General features: G+C 43.1%; 1 protein-coding gene across 4 annotated transcripts in view; it reads right to left on the reverse strand.

The window, feature by feature from the left end:
- Positions 1–58: 58 nt before the first annotated feature.
- Positions 59–17701, reverse strand: part of trpm7 (transient receptor potential cation channel, subfamily M, member 7) — a gene marked incomplete at its 3' end in the record, with an annotated part of 35450 nt that continues 17807 nt past the window's right edge. The window contains exons 11-36 of one of the 4 annotated variants that reach the window (XM_084541185.1): positions 17487–17587; positions 16917–17051; positions 16775–16828; positions 16556–16696; positions 16288–16422; positions 15843–16120; positions 15532–15760; positions 14606–14761; positions 14164–14307; positions 12219–12347; positions 11787–12038; positions 10042–10216; positions 9191–9323; positions 8765–8943; positions 8481–8613; positions 7485–8281; positions 6558–6652; positions 5981–6077; positions 5807–5883; positions 5628–5665; positions 4293–4321; positions 3964–4023; positions 2200–2244; positions 1996–2061; positions 847–1130; positions 59–459 (exon numbers count right to left, since the gene is read on the reverse strand). In XM_084541185.1, the coding sequence (XP_084397311.1) occupies positions 373–459; positions 847–1130; positions 1996–2061; positions 2200–2244; positions 3964–4023; positions 4293–4321; positions 5628–5665; positions 5807–5883; positions 5981–6077; positions 6558–6652; positions 7485–8281; positions 8481–8613; positions 8765–8943; positions 9191–9323; positions 10042–10216; positions 11787–12038; positions 12219–12347; positions 14164–14307; positions 14606–14761; positions 15532–15760; positions 15843–16120; positions 16288–16422; positions 16556–16696; positions 16775–16828; positions 16917–17051; positions 17487–17587 (4049 nt within the window). Of the gene's footprint in view, positions 460–846; positions 1131–1995; positions 2062–2199; positions 2245–3963; positions 4024–4292; positions 4322–5627; positions 5666–5806; positions 5884–5980; positions 6078–6557; positions 6653–7484; positions 8282–8480; positions 8614–8764; positions 8944–9190; positions 9324–10005; positions 10217–11786; positions 12039–12218; positions 12348–14163; positions 14308–14605; positions 14762–15531; positions 15761–15842; positions 16121–16287; positions 16423–16555; positions 16697–16774; positions 16829–16916; positions 17052–17486; positions 17588–17701 lie in introns of those variants that run through there. The other 3 variants (XM_084541184.1, XM_084541186.1, XM_084541187.1) reach the window with 3 other exon arrangements.

The following is a 17701-nucleotide window of genomic DNA, read 5'->3' on the forward strand; positions in this document are numbered from 1 at the left end:
AAATTGAGCATTTGCTTAACAAATGCTGCTGAGTAAATAGAGCAGTGGTGCATATAATAACTAACAAGTGAAACAATTATGGCCTCGCTATGCAACAGACGTTACAGTTATTCAGAGAAGCGACTGATCGCTGGATTTCAACATAATATGAAGAGTGATTAATGACTCTACTTCTGAAATTTACTCTACTTACTAATTTGCGAGGCTCTGTAGTTTTCACATTTACAGAACTAATGCAATCTCAGGCTCAACAACACAGTGACAGACCTGTTCATCTAGATGAATTAAAATGAAATGACTCACACACCCACGCAACACAACACCAGGAAATGTTTTAAGACAATGTTCCACAAACGCTCATCTCCCGTGTGCTTACCTCGGTGAATAAGGGATTGTCTTCGGCCTGATTTGGTTGAAGGCAAATGTGAGCTTCTGAGCAGCTCGCTGTTGTTGAATTTCCTGGAGTAAAGAACAAAGAACAACCAGTTTAAAACGATTTTCTAACTTCCCTTGTGGTGTAGAGGGGTGCATCTAGGAGAGTTATTAACAGGAAACACTACACACATCTGTAAAATTCCCACTAAATTCAGACCATCAATGCGCTGATGGAGATATTTGAGAGTTCATAATTCTGTATGTTGCAACAGTGGCTACTACAGTGTTGACAGTATATCTGTCCACCAATAGACATTCCCTCAAACAAAAGGTGAATAAAGCTACTAATACTGCCATTCAGGGGGATGATTTATATATTTTGTTGTGCTTTAATAACCTTTTCATCTGTTTTTGAGGCACTAAGCTTCTTGTTGCAGTGCAAGAGACAAATGTTCTGTTTGTGCTTCGTACCCTGAGACAAAGGTGCAGCACAGTGTCCTCTTTGTAGATGCTCTGCCACGTCTGGACCACCTCGGGGAGGAAGGACTTAACTATGTACAGGTGTCCTGGTTTCAGGATGTCATACTCCGACCAAGTGCAGAGAACCTTGAGGGCTCGTCGGAGTCCTCCTCCCATCTCCTCCTTGCTGAGAAACTCTATTTTGGCACAGAGGCCCCGCTGGGCCCAGGAAGACATGCTGTTGTTGATGGTGTTAGGGGAGCTCTCCTCCAGACGGTAGACACTCACCGGCTCCCCTGAAGAAAACAGAGCAGCACAGGAGAGTTACACCAACACACTTATGAAAGTCCTTCAAATATACAACAGGTCCTTTTTTATGCACTGATTTCCACTCTTTATTATACATCTATTTTGCTCATCGTTCTGTTTTTTTACATCCTTCAGTCAATGACTATTTATTGAGTATCCAGTGACTCGAGTGCAAATACGTGTCCGGGCAGGAATTCAACCACAATCAATGATGTTCCACGACGCACACGTTTTCCTAAACTTGTTCCACTGGACGTGCTCTTTTCGTTTCCTACCTGTGTATCAAAACATAGCTATCTGGATGAATCAGCAAGGACCAAGAGAGGCCATTGTTTCTTGTTCCTGATAAAAGCATCACTGGCAGCAGGTGGAAGGTTCAATAAACAGCTAATAAAACGTGTAATACCAACTCCAGGTCCTCAAAAGCTAAATATGAGCTGCTGATATCTAGATAGTGCTGTGGTTATTCCTGCATCCTTCCGGATGTCTAAACATGCACTCAATAACTATTTAAGGAATGTAATGTAGTAAAACTGACACTCACAACTGAAACACCTAAATCTTTAAAAATAGCAGCGCCTCTTCACAGAGATGACCAAGAAGTGTGGAGCAAGAAAACAGTTTCAAACTAGTTTACAACTTAGACACATATGAGGAAGTGTCCATGCTCCATTGATGGTATGGTTATGACTGTGAGATAAATAGCTGCAGGTGTTACAGGGAAAATAAACAGCAGAGAGGCCAGCTCTCTTATCAAGATCCAGACTTCCTCATTCTCCAACTGACATTCGATGGCAGCGGTGCTCTCACCTGGCCTCACGTCTTTAGGAGCGCGCAGGGATCTATTCTTACCTCTAGGGGGCACAGGAGTGAAGGGGATGCTCTGAGACAGCCTCATCAAGTTGTTGCGCTCCACAGCTACAAGACGAAAAAGAGCACATTAGGGTGCTAAACTAAAGACAATTGAAGCAGAAGAATGAGCAGGAGTAAAGCTATTTCATGGTTTCTTAGATCTGGTAAATAAACATCAATAAACCATGCAGCGTCTAGTCTCACCTGAGTACTGGTAGCTTTCCATGGGCTTGAACGGGGAGCCAATAGCTGCAGGGGAAGACAAAGTGAATATTAATTTGACTGAAGAGCCTTCTGTACAGTTGGTTCATGTCCTGTAGTTTATTAGCAGTGATCACAAGATTTAACAAAAACACTCAAGAGTTGTTCCAGCATCCACCACTAAATGTCTCTGTTCTACGTCACAACAACAGAAGCACAGAAACTGTCCCAAGTTTAATTTAGGATGCAGCTGCTGATCAGCCAATTATGATCCGATCTTCCAGGTTGATCAAACTGTTCAGGTGGACATTTTTTCTTTATATACTTTTTAAATTGGCCTTTATTTTTTTTTATTGCACTGTATGTTTTATTGTTATGTAGAGCAATTTCAAGGATATGTCCTTTAATACACACATAAAGCAAGTAACCAGGACTGCCTTCTTTCACCTGTGTAATATCGTCAAAATTAGGAACATCCTGTCTCAGAGTGATGCTGAAAAACTAGTTCATGGATTTGTGTCTTCTGGCTGGATTACTGTAATTCATTACTGTCTGGCTCCAAATAGCTCTTTAAAAAGCCTCCAATTGATTCAAAATGCCGCAGCAAGAGCACTGAGCAAGAGAGATCATATTACTCCAGTTTTAGCTTCTCTTCACTGGCTCCCTTTAAAATCTAGACTAGAATTTAAAATCCTCCTCCTTACATACAAGCTCTTAAAGGCCTACCTCCATCGTATCTTAAAGACCATATCATCCCAACAGATCACATTGATCTCAAAGTGCAGGCCTACTTGTGGTTCCTAGAATATCAAAAAGTAGAACGGGAGGTAGAGCCTTCAGCTATCAGGCTCCTCTCCTGTGGAACCAGCTCCCAGTTTGGGATCGGGAGGCAGATACGCTCTCTGCTTTTAAGGTCAGGCTTAAGACTTTCCTTTTTGATCAAGCTTATAATTAGAGCTGGACTGAACCATCCCTTAGTTATGCCAATAGGCCTAGGCTGCTGGGGGACGATGCACTGAGGACACTTTCTTTTCTCTAGCACCGAGCTCTTGTCCTCTAATTTCTTATCTATTACTGATCATGCAATTCTGTGCTACAATTGTATGGCATGTTAACTGCTGTGTGCTTGAATGCTCTGAGAGGCACCCACAACTAAAATGTGTTATTATTATTATGAATATATTATATATTATAAATGGAGATGATAGACAGAAGAGTAAAAGCTATCTAGTAATATACGACATCTGAGCCCCGTGAAGTTGAATTTGTTCACAATAAAATGTCTCTGATTGGTTGGAGGACTATCCAGTTACGTGCAGAGCTATTTTTCCACTCTGTTGAAACATAATGAAATCCATACGGCGTTACAGACTCATATTCTGATACAAATTGAGTCTGACTACGTTGTAAAAACTGTCCCGTCTCTTATATACTGTATAAATACTCAAAAATCTTGGAAGACGGGATGCAAGAATAATCCTTTAAACTATCTCATTATTAACCTGATGATTGTTTTATTAACTGAAACGCCGTCTTGTCTTAAATTTATTAGAGCCAATACAATTCAAAGAGAAAAACTCAAATCTTCACTTCTGTGATGCTGAAACAAATTTATGTAGCGTCACCTGAAAAACACCTGAAATGATTTAACAATTCTACGAAAGTCTGTGGATTTATTTGGCCTAAATCAATTAAAAGATAAATCCACTGTCCTTGTTGGGATTGTGCAGATATTTGTGGTTGTGCTGTTCAGTCGGTCAGACTCACAGTCTTTTCTGGGTCCGAGGTGGGTGTGACGTGGCGTATAGAGAGAAACTGCAGCTGTAACTACAGAGGGAGAAAAGCTTTTTCAAAACTCCTTACAATAACTTTAAACTCTTTAATCTCATGCAGGTGGCCCCGATTTGTTTTCCCCCTCTGGTTTGTTTAGACTGTGGCCTTTTTACAGTATTGATTACACTGCATGCAAAAGAGTGCTAAGAGACTGAAGGTCATTTTGATAACACATTGCTTGTAAACCCACTGGACAAGCTGATCCAGACAGAAAAGTCTGACACAACTAAACCATGCAGGTTGAATGACGCTGCAGATCTTACCGTTTAGTGTGTCTTCCCCGGAGGGTCGGCTGAAAGGGCAGAAAGACAAATAAATGAGACAAACAGGCGGCAGAGCTCAGCTTAAATCAGACACAAACTGGTCTGACAACTGTCTGTTTTGAATATTGATGTCAAGACATTTGTGGTTTGTTGTGCGTGTGTGTGTAGATTAGGGCTTTGACTTTTGGCCAGAAATCATATTCGAAGTTCGTTTGTTTATTAATATTAAAATTCGAATATATTCGAATATTTATTAATTATATTTTGACCATTAAATGTCTTCAGTAAGACTTAAGCCCAAGTTATGCTTCCGCGTTGACACAGCGCGAGGGGGCGTACGGACCTATTACGTCCTTGCGGACCCCCGTACGTCCTACGCAAGGGCCAGACGTGCACCTCCCAAAAATCCTCGACGCGCGTCGAGGCGACACAACAGCAACGCAGCAGCAACGCAGCGGCATTGGCTGTGATTGGTCCGCTAACTACATCCGCTGGAGACCGCTTTTCCGGTTTCCACTCATAAACACCGCCATTTTTAAAAAGTCTTCAGTTTGGTTGGTCTTTGAGAATGGACAACATCGTTCACTGTGACTACGACAAAAGCTGGAAGGTAAATAACTATACGAGGCGAGATACGTCACAAGAGTCTCGGTCGGTCGGTCACAAAAAATCATAGCGCCCTCTACCGGTGTGGCATTGAATTGCATTTCGACACGTAAACCCCACGCAGAACCATACGGTCTCACGACTGCGTCCAAGCAACTGCGTGGCCATTGCGTGACCATTGCGTGATCACTACGCGGAAGCATAATCCAGGCTTGATATTGGTATCAAACTTAAGTTCTATATGTTCTGTCCACCAGAGGGCAGTGTATCAGTCAATGTTAATAGACTACGTGCACGAAAGGCTGAGTATTTATGCGTGTTAAAATTTTTATTATTAAGCAAACAAGATATGCAGTGTCGGAATGAAGATGTAACGAGCAGAATATAACAGAAGATGCTGTTACGACACAGTTAACGCTCCATCAGAAATACACAAGCTTACAGGAACCTAGCATGCTAACGTTACCTACAGGAGCCCAGATGACCAACAATAGCCTTGCTAATGAGCTCGCGATTTTACTTCACCAGGCGTGAAAAAAAAATAACTCGGAATCTGAATTGAAAACAACGTTTACAAGCAAACACATTTACAAAAAATAATTCCCATACAGGTTCGAATATTAAGAGATCCCTAAAATTCGTTCAATTTTTAAAATAATCGAATTATATTCGAATAACGAAGTTCGGAGTCAAAGCCCTAGTGTAGATATATATACAGGCAACACTTACAGGCTGCTGGCTTGGGCTGATTTGACCTGAACTCTCTCCTGGTAAAGAAAGAAGAAGTTGATGAAGTTCAACAGAAACTGATGCACAGACTCGATTCGTATCAAAAGCTAAACTTAATTATTCTTCCTTCGTACTCATGACAGTATACACACACACACACACACACACACACTTCTTACCAATACTGCAGCCCTGGGGTCCTCATGGATGAGGATGTCTTCAGCCGACACTCTGCTCCTGTCCTTCTTCGTCAGAGCTATACAAACGCAACACAGCAACCAGCTTGTGTTACCAACTGGTGTTGCGATGACAAGTTAAAAATATTTTATCACAATCATCTGCTGTGTTCTTACTTGACTCAGGATGAAGAAAAGCTGGATTTCTGTCAAACTCCGTGAAGCCGGCGTAGGAGTTGACTGCTCTGATATGACCATGACCTTCAGCCTGAGCCTTAGACCACAAACAACACACGGAGATGAAGACAGGCACGGAAAATAGTGACAATCCAGCGCTGCGGTAAAAGATTGTAGTATTTTAAAAGGAGACTATTCTTTTGAAAAAACATAATGCAACGGTTATGAATCTTACTTAACATCGGAGCTACATCACAAAGTAAAATATTCATTTTAAATTAGGAAATATAACAATCATTTAGTATCTGCTGTACATTAATGATGTCTTACCAGTCTCACATAAAAAAAAAGAAATGTTTTCTACTGTAGCTTTAAAGATGGTGACGTCCCATCTCACCATTGTTACACCTAAAAAATCCATAGCTGCAGATTGGTTTGCGTCACTGTGGATAAGCCACAAGGACATTGCTCTACGTCTGGCAAGATAGATTGTTGAATGATCGTGTGATCTCAGGACAAGCCAGCTGTCTCATGTAAGTTAAGGCTGACCCTGAACAACAATAATAACGCCACTCACCTGTGATCTGGTCTGTGTGGCCGGGCTTTCCTGTCTGCTGGAGGTGGAGGTCTCTTTGGGAGTGGAGTGCTGGAGATCCAAACTGTCTTTATGACCTGACCCAAGAAAACATTGTGTTTACATTACCATGTGAATGGAACAAAAAAAATGACCCAAACCATAATGCTGAAATAATCATAGTCTCAACATCTGATTCTTATGAGAAAGCCTTTCCCCTCATCCTCACCTGACAAACACATATATATCAAGTAAATCATTCAGCTGAAAACATCATGACAACCAATCATTCATGCTTCAGTCACATCACATGTGAATCACCCAGGAAGAGAGAATAAACAAAGCAGACAAAAAAAAAAGGTCCAGGCAGAGCAGAGAAAAGAAAGAAGGCACCAGCTCTACTGGGATCCTGATCTGGAGATGGACAGTCCCCAGCACCCGGCGGTTGCAGCCCTCAACCTAAGCTCAGACTGAAATTCAAACCTCTCGCTGTGTTCCTCTTGTCGAGACGGCCTTCTGACACACTTTGACCGTCATGGCGGGACGCTGTGGGTCCCGACACACGCGACTCAGTTTTCCTTTTTCTGTGGTTTCTCCTGGGTGGCACTGCACGGGCGCCATGGTTTCTGTGTGATGCAGCCTCTGGATCCAGTGGGATTTGAGTGTCTGCACTGTGCTTACTCAGAGAGCCCGATCTGTCCTCATCGTCACAAAACGCCTCGTTCACGTACCCCCAATTCCCATCCCTCTCTCCCTCTCCCTTTTCTACCCCCTCTGTGCTTTCAGGCTTCATAATGCAAGCAGGCAAGCAAGCAGGCTGAGCAGAGCCCGGAGTCTTAGAGACAATAACAACAGTAGGATACACACACACACAGTTTTCATCCTCCTCTTTGATATTGTCAACACTGGATTCACCCTTGTCATACTTACCCACAAACGCCCCAAACTCCACGGAGGAGTTGTCTGGCTGGAGGGGCTGCTGGTAAAGCCCAGCTATGGCAAGTTCGGGGTGGCTGGAGCCACTGGGCTGGGAAGGGGTGCTGCTGATGTGGAACTGAGCCCCGGGGGAGGGCACATTGGGCAGGCTGGAAGGGGAGTCGGAAAGGCCCGACTCTTGTGGACGGGTCAGCTTACTCTGGGTGAGAGAATGGCCTCGGAGACGCAGCTCTGGAGGGGAAATGGCCACAGAACTTTGGACAAAGGCACTGGAGCCGGCGCTGCCTGAGGAACCAGCCTCTGCAGCAAGGTATCCAAGCCCAAACAAGGCCCTCTTCTCTGGACTGAATGCTGGGTTCAGGACGGGGTCCAGCCCCAGTTCTGCTCCAGGGCTAGGTCCGACTCTGCGACGACTTTCTGTCCCTCCTTCTGCACCAATCCCGAAAAGAGAGTCCGCCAAGTTGGGTCCCGTCTGAGGAAAAGAAGAGCCAAAGTAGGCCCCCACGCTGCGTTTGCCTATCACTGAAGATTTGGAGTGGGGGCCTCCGTCTGTTGCCACAGGGGCGATGCTGGGGACCACGTTCTTGGACAGACTGAGCTCCCGGGTGATCTGATTGTGGACCTTGCTGGCCTCTGAGGCCCTCTGAGCAGTCAGAGTCTTCAGAGTGTCCACAGTCAGAGCGGAGAGGTCCTGCAGGTGGCCAATCTGGGAGTCCAATGTGTGCAAGGAACGCTTTATAAAGTTCACCTTGTTGCCGACCTCCTTCAGCTGCAAACACATGGTTTCAACCCTGCGAACAGACAAACAGCAGCTTCAGTTATCGACAGGTCAACTCGCGTTACCTTCACTGATAATGTTAAATCTAAAAGTGCTCCTGCATTACACATTCACGGCATCGTTTAAAAGAAATACTTGATTTCATCACTGTTATCATAATCCTTGGACTGACCGATTTATTTTTTTTCTTTGAAAATCAATAACAACTCCACCTTTCTGAGGTAAGACGAATCCGTTCGTCACTCCCCGAGTGAAACTGATCATCTTTTTCATGAAAGTACGTCTCCACACACTGTTCTTCAAAATCATGAAGCTTCTTTTGGTCTTCCTCTGTGAGAAACAGCTCTGGAAAAAACAAAGACGACACAGAGGCTCGTTAATGCCAGAGATTTCCTTGATGCTGAATTCAGCCGTGACATTTAAATAGTTCTGTGCACGTGAAGCATTTACATCTCTGACATTTGTAGACAAGATAATGACAGAAGTGTGAACATACTTGGTCCGTAGGTATGCTCCTTCTTCCTCTTTCGACACATACAGAAGAGGGAGTATACATGGCACAGCAGGATGAAGGGGGGTGGGAGGACAGGCTTCTCATGGTAGGCCATAATGAAGTGGTAGCGCTGGTACTTCCACACCAGGTTAGAAATGGACTTCACTTGTAGATACACATTGCTGGGAACCGGAGAACAGAATACATTAACAACTGAAGGTTTATTTGATAAGTTTGACATCACTCCTGCAAGGACAAAAACCATCAGCAATGAAATTAAACACTATCATTTAGAAAAAGAAACACCACTAAAGAGGTCAATTGTTTTCCACTTGACCAGGTGCTTCCAACAATATACACAACCCTGAGCAAGGTGAGGCTAAAAGGTCGCCCTAAAGAACAGGTCCATCTCTGACTGGTTGCTCTTACTTGAAGAAGGCGATCAGAAGGTTGACCATCAGTATATACTGCACAAAGAGGTAGACTGCTTGCAGGAAAGGGGTCAGCCACACTCCTGCTGTACAGAGCGACTTCACTGATGGTTCACTGTTATTGGCACACACTGTTAAGGGAAGAGGCTCATTAGGAAAATGTCACACCTCAAAAACTTAAAAAACAGATTTAATTCACACATCCACCTGGATCATATTCTTCTACAGCTAACTTCCTACTACAAAAAAAGAAAGACAACACTGCTCCGGCAGAGATAACCATGTCCAGCCCTCAAGGGTGGTAAAACTTTACAATGAACCGTTCATTCTTGTTGTTTAAATACAAAATTAAAATTTAGATTTTTATTGTGTGGAGTCATCGTGACACATAAACTCTTTTGGTTGTTGGTAGAATTGTAGCAGTACATTAATAGGTATTCTAGCCGTTAACAATTACACTGATAAACCATGTGATAAATTTCCTCAGGTTACCAACTCAGGTTTCCAGGTACAGTCAAGCGTTTTGTTCCACCTAAGCTTCAAATGCGCCCGACTCAAGTGACGATCACTCAATTGCTGCCTTTTATCTAGACCATTAACAGCGGAGTCGAGGCACTCAATGCTTCGGTGAAGTAAAAAGCCCTGCCCTCCCCAAAGAGAACCCACATTGGCTGCCTCTGTGTGAGAACCGTGTGGCGTGAAATAGGCTGTGACAGATGATCAGGACGCCGTGACTTTGATTTCCAGTGTTGGTTTTGAGTGACAATCAGCTGTCATGCTGTGGCAAGAAGCTATGAACGAAAGCGTCCTTACCATCGTAATCTGCCCTACCATCCTCATCGTCCTTACCATCGATTTCATAGGCATACACTTCCCCGTACATCATCCAGTACGGTTGAAAGACTACGTCCTTGGCCAGCGTCCAGCTTGGCTCCGCGTTTGGGTACAGGATGGCTTTCCTGGGTACGCCATAGCTCAGCAGAACTATGGCCATTATCACTACAATATAAAACATGTTGGCCACCTGCAAGAGACGTCACACAGGGTTAACTTCACTTGTAAAGAAGAACCTATTAGTCATTAGTGCATGTTAAATCATTGAGCAATAAATTATTATTTTTCCTTAGTTGGGAAATCCCTTCAGTAACAAACAGGAACAAACTGATGTTCTCCTTTTCTTTCATTTTATGCTGTTGGATTTAAAAACATATATAATTCTTAAATGCTAAAAGTAAAGCTATAAAGATCTACATGACAGACCGTGACAATAATGAAATCTAGGCTGACTTAAAATGGGAGTTTGATAATCTGGGAAATATGTTTATTTGTGTTCTAGCCAGAAATTAAATTACATTTTTGCACCACGGCAATATGTACTAAATAATAGTTGTATACTTGCATTTAGCATTAGCAATTAGTATAATTTGCACATTAAAATGAACTGTATGTTTGTATACAAGTCGGTGTTGGCAAATTAGCTTAAAGTGAAGACTGTCTGGCTCTGGAGAAAGGTAAAGAAATAAATAAAAATAATAAATCCACCTACCAGCACTTCTAAATTCACTAATTACCCTTGAGAAAGCTATTAACACTGCTGAGAAATATTCTCTGCAAACTGTGTAAAAGCACAAGTTCTTCGTGCTTCAGTTTTTCTTTGGATAAAGTAAACCAGATATAAGGTGTTATATATATGAAGTGTGAGTAGTAATATTAACGAAATTAATGGAAAAACGTAAAGGAACATTTAGAGGTGCTGGCAGGAAGATTGTTTTAGCTAACTAATGGGCAGACTAACTAGATTAGCTAAAGCTACTTGTCTGCTGGCGTTATCTACATATTTAGATTAAATCTAAGCAACAAAGACAATACATATTTTTTTTTGGTGATATTATCTATTTAGCACAATACATGGTGACACCTATGGGGCAGCAGCACATAGTATAGAACACAATACCTGGTAACAGGGTGAAGATGATTAATGCTGTTATAAATGTGAACGGTCGAGGTGATAGAATAAAAACAGGATTATCATTGTGATACAAGTATGAATGCACTTGTAGGTAACAACAACAACTCTCTGGGTGGTCAGATCAAAGACAAAGTCTGTTATACTGACAATTATGTGCCGTGACATAACCGACACGCTAGTTGATCTATTTCAGAGGAAAGGAATGAACCATGTTTCCTGGATTGTATAAACATGGAGGCATGTTTAGGAAAAACAAGGATGGAAGAACACCTCTTAAAGTTTTGCTTAAACCCGGAGTAGACATTTAGAGAAAATGTTTTGCAGTTCAAGCATATTCAGGGCTAAAATATAAAACTTGAAGGCAGAAACACTGAGCCTGTTCTGTCTTGTTCCAGACACACAATAACAATATCTGTCTAGAGGCTAGGTTTGGAGATGCACTCTGCGTGTCTCAACCTGAAAATACCTAGAAAAACAACCCACTCCCTGACCGCACACTTGGAAAAACAGACATTACTGAGATGCAGACAACAAGCGCAATGACTGCAGATCTGCCCTCAGTGTCAGCAGCTTCCCCCACCACATGTGTTCATTTAAATGAGTACTCCAGCTACAAAGGACTCACCATTTTGGCAATCATCATGACATACGGCCCAGCTTGCTGGTTAACAGCCAGGATATCCAGGAGTCGCACATACCAGAAGATGATATTGAGACAATAAACAGTCCTCCCGGGGACGAAGGCATCACCTCCACCCAGCCTCAAGCCGAAGCCGATAAAGAACGTAACAATGGCCAGAAAGTCGGACACATTGAAGTAGTCGCTGAACCACACCTTTATTTTCTGGCTTATTTTGCCTGCTTCAGACATAAACATCTGGAGGGAAGGAGCAGAACAAGTAGTAGAAGGTATAAGTCAAATGCAGTAACATTTGTCTCTCAGCAGTCTTGGTGAATTTGTAGAACAGGACTAAAGATAAAAAGCTATTTTTACTCTTTATTGACATTAATCACAACGTGTGGAGCCTGAAAAAAGGAGCATTTATTTTCCACGTACCTCTCTAATCTTCTCAATGGCAGAGGTGAAGATGTAGAGGATGACCACCCACTCTTGAGGAGAAGGCCATTCAGGCATTTTCACCAGAACCACATATGTGTACAACATCAAGTAGCCCAGGTAGAAGAGCTGGAAAACAGTAGACAAAGGATAACAAATGAAATCAGATTTTCAAAGGTTTTGGGGTTTGTAGAAACTTTTCATTTTCATAACAGCCTCAAGGCTCAGCTGGTTAGCTGCATTTAGTTATATTTAATGTGAAACTAGCTGCTCTTTATGACCAACTCTAGACCCCTTGGAGGCTTTTGGGCCTTGTTTGATTTTCTAGCCAGGCCTCAACCTCTACTGCTAAACATTTCATCTGCCCCTTACTGGCAAAAACTGTTTTAATTTACACAGCCAACATCTAAATCAGTGGTTAGAAGCGTAATTATTAATTATATGCGCTATAAAATGTGGTGAATACATGAATTTATCCCACATGATGAATTGTGACTTGTTATGAGGTCATATATGCCCTTTGCTATCTGTGAAGCTAATGACATTACAAACCTCAGTTGTGTTTTGGATTCTGTGCTAATTAGCAAACACTAACACAGCAATGTGGTGAATATTAGTATCGTCATCGTCGGCATGTGAGCTTCGTTAGCTTTTAGCTCAAAGCGCTGCTGTGTCATTACAAACTCACTGAACCATCTGCGTCGCTGCAGAAGCTTTCCCTGCATAGAAATGACATGTGACCAATTTCTCGGGGGTCGATTAACTCCCTATTTAAGTTTGCACAAAAGAGCTTTGTTTTGTTTAAAAAAAAAAAAAATCAGGTCAGCCATATCACAGACTGTGGGAAAGTCTGAAAATGTCCGCACACATACAAATGCACACGTCCAGCTTCTTGGTGCAGCTTTATTTGGGTCTGCACTTTTGAAAATCGCTGAACCTTGACGTGCGAGATGCGAACTGTCGGAAAATCGACCATTTTCCCATGGGTGATGGCGCAGTGTTGCATTGATATGTTGAAATCGGGACGGAAGCAGGTGCAGCAGATGTAGATAAGCTCAGGATATATTATGGAGACAAGCAGGTTCGGTGATGTTATCAGCGACTCTCAGTCTTGAAATGGCCTGAAAAACCTGTTTATGCAAATTATACCAACAATGTGAATGTGAGTGTGAATGTGACAGTACAAGTTCACTCTGTGTGACGTCTCTTGCAGGTGGCCAACCAGACACCTGTCAATAGCCATTTAAAACTTATTTTTAAAGAGTGCTTATGTCATATATAAGAATAATACGTGCAGAAATTCATGGTGTTGCCCCAGTTTCCACAAAAACCCCTTCGTTCTCTACACAAAGCCAAGCCAATAGGAGAGTGTGTTGTGTGCTGTGAAGGTTGCACTTCCAATGGTGTTTAATAGAGCAGAGATAAAGTGTTGGTATTTTAATTTAAAAAAGGGTGAAGGCTGGATGGAGTCCCAACAAGCCAGGAATCAAGCCACACTGAGCAGTGGCTCTACAAGTATTAACGAAACATTTGTTGTGGATTGGGAATTTTTGTGTGGTTGTGTTCCCTCAGCTTTCTTGTCAGTGACGTTGTGAGAGTATCTGTTAGATCTTAAGTCATTTAGTCCCAATACACCTGTAGCCTCTCCTAGTTCAGAGACATTAGGGGAGTATCTGACCCTTAGCTGAAGGTGAGATGCCTTAAACCATGGTATGGCCGTATGACTAGTTAAGTAATAACAAAGAAGAAATGTGTGTGGTCTTGTCAGGGAGGCTCCTCTTTACAAAACAGTTTGAGAAGATGTTAATGTCAAGGTTCCTCTCCTCGGTATAACCACCCCCTGTTTTGAGGTCCGTCTTTAGGATTTCTAGCCAGATAAACCACCAGAAAATGAATACTTTGATGAACGGGAGGACAAGTGCGTGTCTTCTGCAAATCTACATACCGTGTTGGACCAGAACTTGACAATGGGTGCGTGGTAGAAGGCATAGATTTTTCTGGTTAAGGGCAGCTTCCTTGAACGAATGTGGGTCTCCATGTCATTTTTTGCCTCCACGTGGTCGTGGGATCTGGTCTCCTTGAAAACATCCTGCAGAGAGGTTAAAGAGGCTCAAATTAGACAACAGTTGGCCACACTGTGGCAGAGAAAAAGAGAGAAACAGGAGGGAGAAGGCAGCGAAGAGCAGAGAGTGTGAGTGAAAATATGAAAGCATTAAGAAAGGATTTTAAGCATGAATGAATGTCAAATGTACATTTCATTATTACAGTGGGGATACAACCTGATCACTGACACTTCTCATCGTTAAGTGGTGAATTTGATCAAATGTATTATTCTGTTGGGATTGCAGGCTGTGGTGACAAAGGGAATACTGTAGGTTAAATCTAACCATTTGGATGTCTTCAGCTATGTTCTGGAAATTGTGTTCGCTGTCCTCCATGGTCATCTGGTGATCGTCCTGACTCTGAGGGATGTGAGCCATCTCAGCCTTGGATTTGTACTCCAACAGTAGGATGGCAGGAGGCACCAAGATACTCAGAATCACCTGGGGACACAAACAGACACTCATGTGGGTGGGTGCTGCATTTGAAGACTGTCCTGGGAAATACACACACCGATGAACCCCATGTGTTTTACTGCCTTAGCCCAAATCTAAGCTGAACACAAAAAATACCGCTGTGAGGATACGGTGTACTATAAAAAATATTCGTTTTAAAATGAGTTGAGTTGTGATACTACTAATGTTCCACCTTAAATAAGGAGGTAGCTTGAAACACGTAAGATTTGTCCTAAAATACTAGGTTTGTTGCCTCATAAATGATCATTTCACAATGTCATTCTATTAAAAGGCTTTGTAACACCTAAAGTTTATAAGATTTGGATTTGGACTGCAGCACAACACTACTAGCGCTGCCAAAACTTAGTCAAACACTAGTATTAAAACATAACCAGTCTGGGAAATCATCAGCTGTTGTCCAATGAATTACTCTCTGGGGACAACAGCTAACATTTCTAGACTTCCGGTGTAGCCTGCACACATAACTGCTTTCTCTTTTGCTCTCAATGAGGACGGTTTACCAGCATGCACCGAGGCTCAAAAGCTGGTCAATACTACACAGACTACAAATCAAAACCAGAAAGCTTCTGTTGCTAAAATTCATATGCAGATCAAACCATTGCAGACTTGTTTAATATCTGTATTAAACTTCCCGGGTACTGGACGTTTTTCTGTGTATTAGATTTGAAGTAAAGGCAGCACTACAAATCCCCCAGCTCTGATTTTCACAAAAAATAAAATCGAAACGGAACATGAACCTTGTACCAGGAGTTCTTGCGCATATTCAGCCGCCCCATCCACATGTCTGACAGCAGCATCTGGGTGCAGGTATGAGCCACAAAGGGCCGCAGGTGGGAGGAGACGGCCAGCTTCAGACAGGTGGAGTTGCTCCAGTTCTTTAGCTCATAGGTCAGAAGCTTCATGGACATGGTCTCATCCTGCCTGAACGACTGCTCCAACAGGTCCACTGCCAACGTCCCAAACTCACTGATACAAATCACCACAGTTAGTTCACACATTTGTTTTTAAATGAGATGATTTTATAAACATCTGATGCAGGAACCCTTACTTTGAGTACTCCTTGAGCTCCTCTGAGGTGTCGTCCACCACGTCGCTCTTCTTGGCCTCGTAGCCCATAGACCGGCAGAGTTTGCAGGCCACCAGCGCCTTCGCCATGTTCTCCTCTCCGTGCTGCCAGAAGAACAGCGACATTTTCTGCCTCTTCATTAGCACAGCCCACACCAGGAGCTCGTTGAAAGGGTAGGGGAAACGCCGTGTCTCTGGGTCGTCTATGTCCACGATCTCTTCTTTGCTTCTCTTTTTGCTCTGCTCAGTGGAAGACTCCAGCTGAGAAGAGAAGGAAGAACAGTGAGGCAGGTAGAGAGAGGCAGACATTACATTTCCCTTCAAGAGTGGCGCCTTAGATACAGAGACGGATCTTTTTTGATCTTTGCAGCTTTCCATTTTTAGGCACCGGTCTGCAAGAAGCTTTTTGTTGCACATCAGGAGTTTACCTTGGGCTTGTAGGGCTGTGCAGTTTTGATGAAGTGGTTGTGCCTCGTCTTCTCCTTCTTGTCAGCCTGCATGCTAAAAGATTCGTGGCTTTTCCTCAGATGAGAACCAGGACCTGCTGCGTGACGCCCAGACCTCTGTGCAGGACATAGAAACATTTTCACATCGCCTTGTCTTCCACCGACTGAGACTCCAAATATTACCACAGGAACAAAAGATTTTTTTGGATTCATTTAACACAGCCTTGAGATTAAAGCCCTTTCCACTCACCCTACTGTTGCCGTGGAGATTGTTGTAAATGATTCGAAACCGTTTCCTGGTGTAGTTGCACCTGTAGGTTCCCCCCATCAGGTACTCAATAACCAGGCCTACGTCGATCAAAGTGATTTTATAGTTCGGAGGCAGGTGACTCTGTAAAGAGATGCAACAACCAGAGATTTAGAAAATATACATTAAAGTGACCTGATGAAGTGAAACTGGTCTGCCTACCTGTTTAACATCTCTAACCAGGTGGAGGAGAGTTGGGTTGTTGGGCGGTTGTTTCTAAAAAGAAGAAAATACACGACGCACAATAAAACACACTTCTTTTCAGGGCAACTCTCTTTATGCAGCGGCTGGTGCATAATGTTACCGTGTTGTAGAGCTCCTCCAGCCGACTGATTGTCAGGAAACGGTGCATGCTCACGCCGTTTTCTATGAGCAACTTGACAAAGTCTACCCTGTCCATCACGAGTGCATCCAGCATTGCTTGCTCCAAAGAGCTCACCTATTCAGCCACAGATAAACATGATGGCAAATCATCATTTCTCAAATAAACACGATGAGCGAGACGACCAAAAATAAGGCCTAACAACACACGAAATACTAATAAATATTGTTTATCCTCTCATTCACTCAAGAGCCGGGAGTCTTCTAGTTTCAAAATAAACACAGGCACAGAGGTCCGCTCATGAAGACAACTGTAACAGGGTTCACGTTACAGTCAAGACAAGCAGCTCATGGCAGCCTGCCCGAGCCAAGTCCCCTGGCTCTACAGACTACGAACTGTGGTCAACAAAGATTCTGGGGTTGTTCTGGGTGAGTCCAAAGTTTCTGAGCTGAGGCTGAGCTAAGCAAACACCCCTGGGAGCTGTGGCTCACGCACGCACACACACACACACACACAAAATGCACACACAGACAAACAAACATGCAGACGTACCAGGAGCTGCTGTCCGTACACAAACACATGATTCTTGGCGATGTCTACGCGGTCCCAGGCCAAAGTCAGGACCAGCTGATCGAAGGCAGATGCGTTTGTGCCTGAAATACACACGTCGGACACACAAACACACACAGACAGACACACGAGAACACATATTAATTCCCAGGCTAGTAGAGCCTTATTAACTGTGTATTTCCTGTTAGCCAGCTAGC

This window comes from Chelon labrosus, assembly GCF_963514085.1.
Source record: "Chelon labrosus genome assembly, chromosome: 3".
Lineage (NCBI taxonomy): Eukaryota > Metazoa > Chordata > Actinopteri > Mugiliformes > Mugilidae > Chelon > Chelon labrosus.